The following is a 2,367-nucleotide window of genomic DNA, read 5'->3' as shown; positions in this document are numbered from 1 at the left end:
AAACTGAATTATCATAAAAAAACTTACAACAAAACACAGATTATGTTCTTTCCATCAAGTTTCATAATAGGTCGATTCACTTTAATTTTTAATTTAACGGCATAAAAAGTGAATTCCTGAGCTTAAATTTGGAATGTTACACGTTTGTAAGACGGAGACAGCACATCTGTATTTTGCGGGTGTGGCGTCCTCATAACCGTCGAGTACGTAAATATTTTTAATTAAATGATCCATACTATTTGCTCCATTCATCTTGCAGATATAATTATATATATAATTTATATAATATTGATTTATATAAAAGTATCAAATTTGATTTGCAGTATTTTTGTTTTTTTTAAAAATATTTTTACCTTTTAACATATGTTTAGAATTAATGTAAATATCGTTATTGCTAAACATAAGTTATAGGTAATACATCAATATTGGTTTATCTTTTTATTTTACATATTTTTTTTTTTTAGACACTTAAAATATGTATTATTATTTTTATAAAATTACTATAATTACTACAAGTTTACAATATATATACCTAAAAACAATTTTAATTTGAAAACTTACATTTTGTTTTAATCGTTATTCAAATGCTTAGCAAATAGCAGATAATATATTAATTGTAAATTTTTACTAATTAAAAGCTTAAATAGTTTAAATTTTACTTATTAACCTATTTAATTAATAATAATACATTTATATCAGGGTATAGTTAAATTATCATGTAAACCTAGCAAATTCGCTTTAGAACTCTATGTTTTATATTACCTTGTCATCATATAGTTTTATACATTTACCTATTGTACGATTATGTTATTTTTTGGTGTCTTTTGATAACTGAATACACAGGTATTGTGCATTTTCCAACGTCTTAAAGTAAATTATATAATACTTACTATATTACTATATAAGAATATTAATATTATAGAGTGTCTCAAGTATTCAACTTCCTATAGTCTATACAACGATGATGGATGATGGTTAATTTAAGCAGCAGTACCTATTTAAAAATATTCAGCCTAAAACGTACTTACTCGTCAATGCGCTCTGTAGCTTGGCCTTGGAATTGACCGCATGATCCCAGGTGGCCGTTATCAAACTCGTTTCTGCAAAAAAAAAATTAATAACCATCTTACAACACTTGATTTCTGAGGTCTTTGCTCCCATCTTCCTTATACACAGTACATTATAATCATAACTCATAACTTATGTTTTTTATATCTATTATTATATGCACACATGTAGGGCCGGTCAATGTACTTACGGTCTGTTTGTATGTTGAACACTTGCATCATCACTCCCAAGATAAAATCAAGACACACCATCAAGTTCATCTGAAATTTCAAGAAAGTCTACGTGAAACGCAGTCAGGTAGACATGCCATCAGGTCGCACACTGGCATTTTTTTTATATATCGTCTCGGTAACCAATACAAACGTCTAGATTACAATGGTGCCTAACCTTTTCTCTTCGTCGGGCTAGAATAGTAAAATATTACATTCGTGGGACTGTGGGAAGAATATACCAATAATAGAAATAAACATATTATAATAATACGGAAAAAAGGAAATTTAAATATCTTGAAAATAATTGTATATTTTTATCTATATATTTTTATTTTAACTTAAAAATTGGAGGTTTCCACTGGTTGGGCATCACTGGTATAGAACATTTTTCTGTATAAGCAGTGTAAGTGCGCGCGCACACACGTGTTGTATTAGCGTGGTGCGGGTGTTCAAATATGATAATACGTTTGAAATGTTAACGTAATCGTAAATCTAAGTTTTTGTCTTTAAATTTTTCATTTTGATAAATTAATGGTTTGGTTAAAAATATCATTTTTATTGCGTACAATAAAAATATCCGATCATTAATTATAGGAATATACTTTATTCGTAGGAGAAATTTGTTTTTTCGTTGATAATAAATAATTTCATGATGGGGAAAAATTTTTGTTGCCAAATGCCTGTACAGTTAATATTTTTTAATATTTTCATTTTTTATGTCACTAACCAAAATATTATATTCATGCAATACATATTTTTACAGTGGATCTTTTGGAAATTATCGAGGGGTTCAATCCATTTTCAACTCTCAAAGTCTCATTCTCATATCTATGCAGTATATATTATACATTATACAATAGAAGCCGTTTATTAGGAACACGGACAATTTATTGATACATTCGCGTTATTGAAACAATGTCTCGGACGGATCGGCTGTATATTAGAACATTGAAAATAAATCGGATTATTGAAACATCACATAGGTTATTTCAAACAATTAGGCGAAGGTCAGTTGACATATACTACGCCGGGTATCCGGCGATAACCAATATACTTTAATCTTATCTTTGCTGTCGTTACGTTTATT

General features: G+C 28.5%; 1 protein-coding gene across 1 annotated transcript in view; it reads right to left on the bottom strand.

Annotated features, from left to right (window-relative positions):
• Positions 1–1,391, bottom strand: part of LOC100159088 (DHFR-coamplified protein-like) — a 13,000-nt gene extending 11,609 nt beyond the window's left edge. The window contains exons 1-2 of the mRNA NM_001161916.2: positions 1,259–1,391; positions 1,029–1,100 (exon numbers count right to left, since the gene is read on the bottom strand). Of these exons, the coding sequence (NP_001155388.1) occupies positions 1,029–1,100; positions 1,259–1,328 (142 nt within the window). The 5' untranslated portion in view covers positions 1,329–1,391. The remainder of the gene's footprint in view (positions 1–1,028; positions 1,101–1,258) is intronic.
• Between the last annotated feature and the right edge of the window lie 976 nt (positions 1,392–2,367).

The sequence above is a fragment of the Acyrthosiphon pisum genome, chromosome A2 (genome assembly GCF_005508785.2).
Source record: "Acyrthosiphon pisum isolate AL4f chromosome A2, pea_aphid_22Mar2018_4r6ur, whole genome shotgun sequence".
In the NCBI taxonomy this organism is placed as follows: domain Eukaryota; kingdom Metazoa; phylum Arthropoda; class Insecta; order Hemiptera; family Aphididae; genus Acyrthosiphon; species Acyrthosiphon pisum.
Note: the sequence above shows the minus strand (reverse complement) of the source record. Positions and strands in the feature narration are given on the sequence as shown.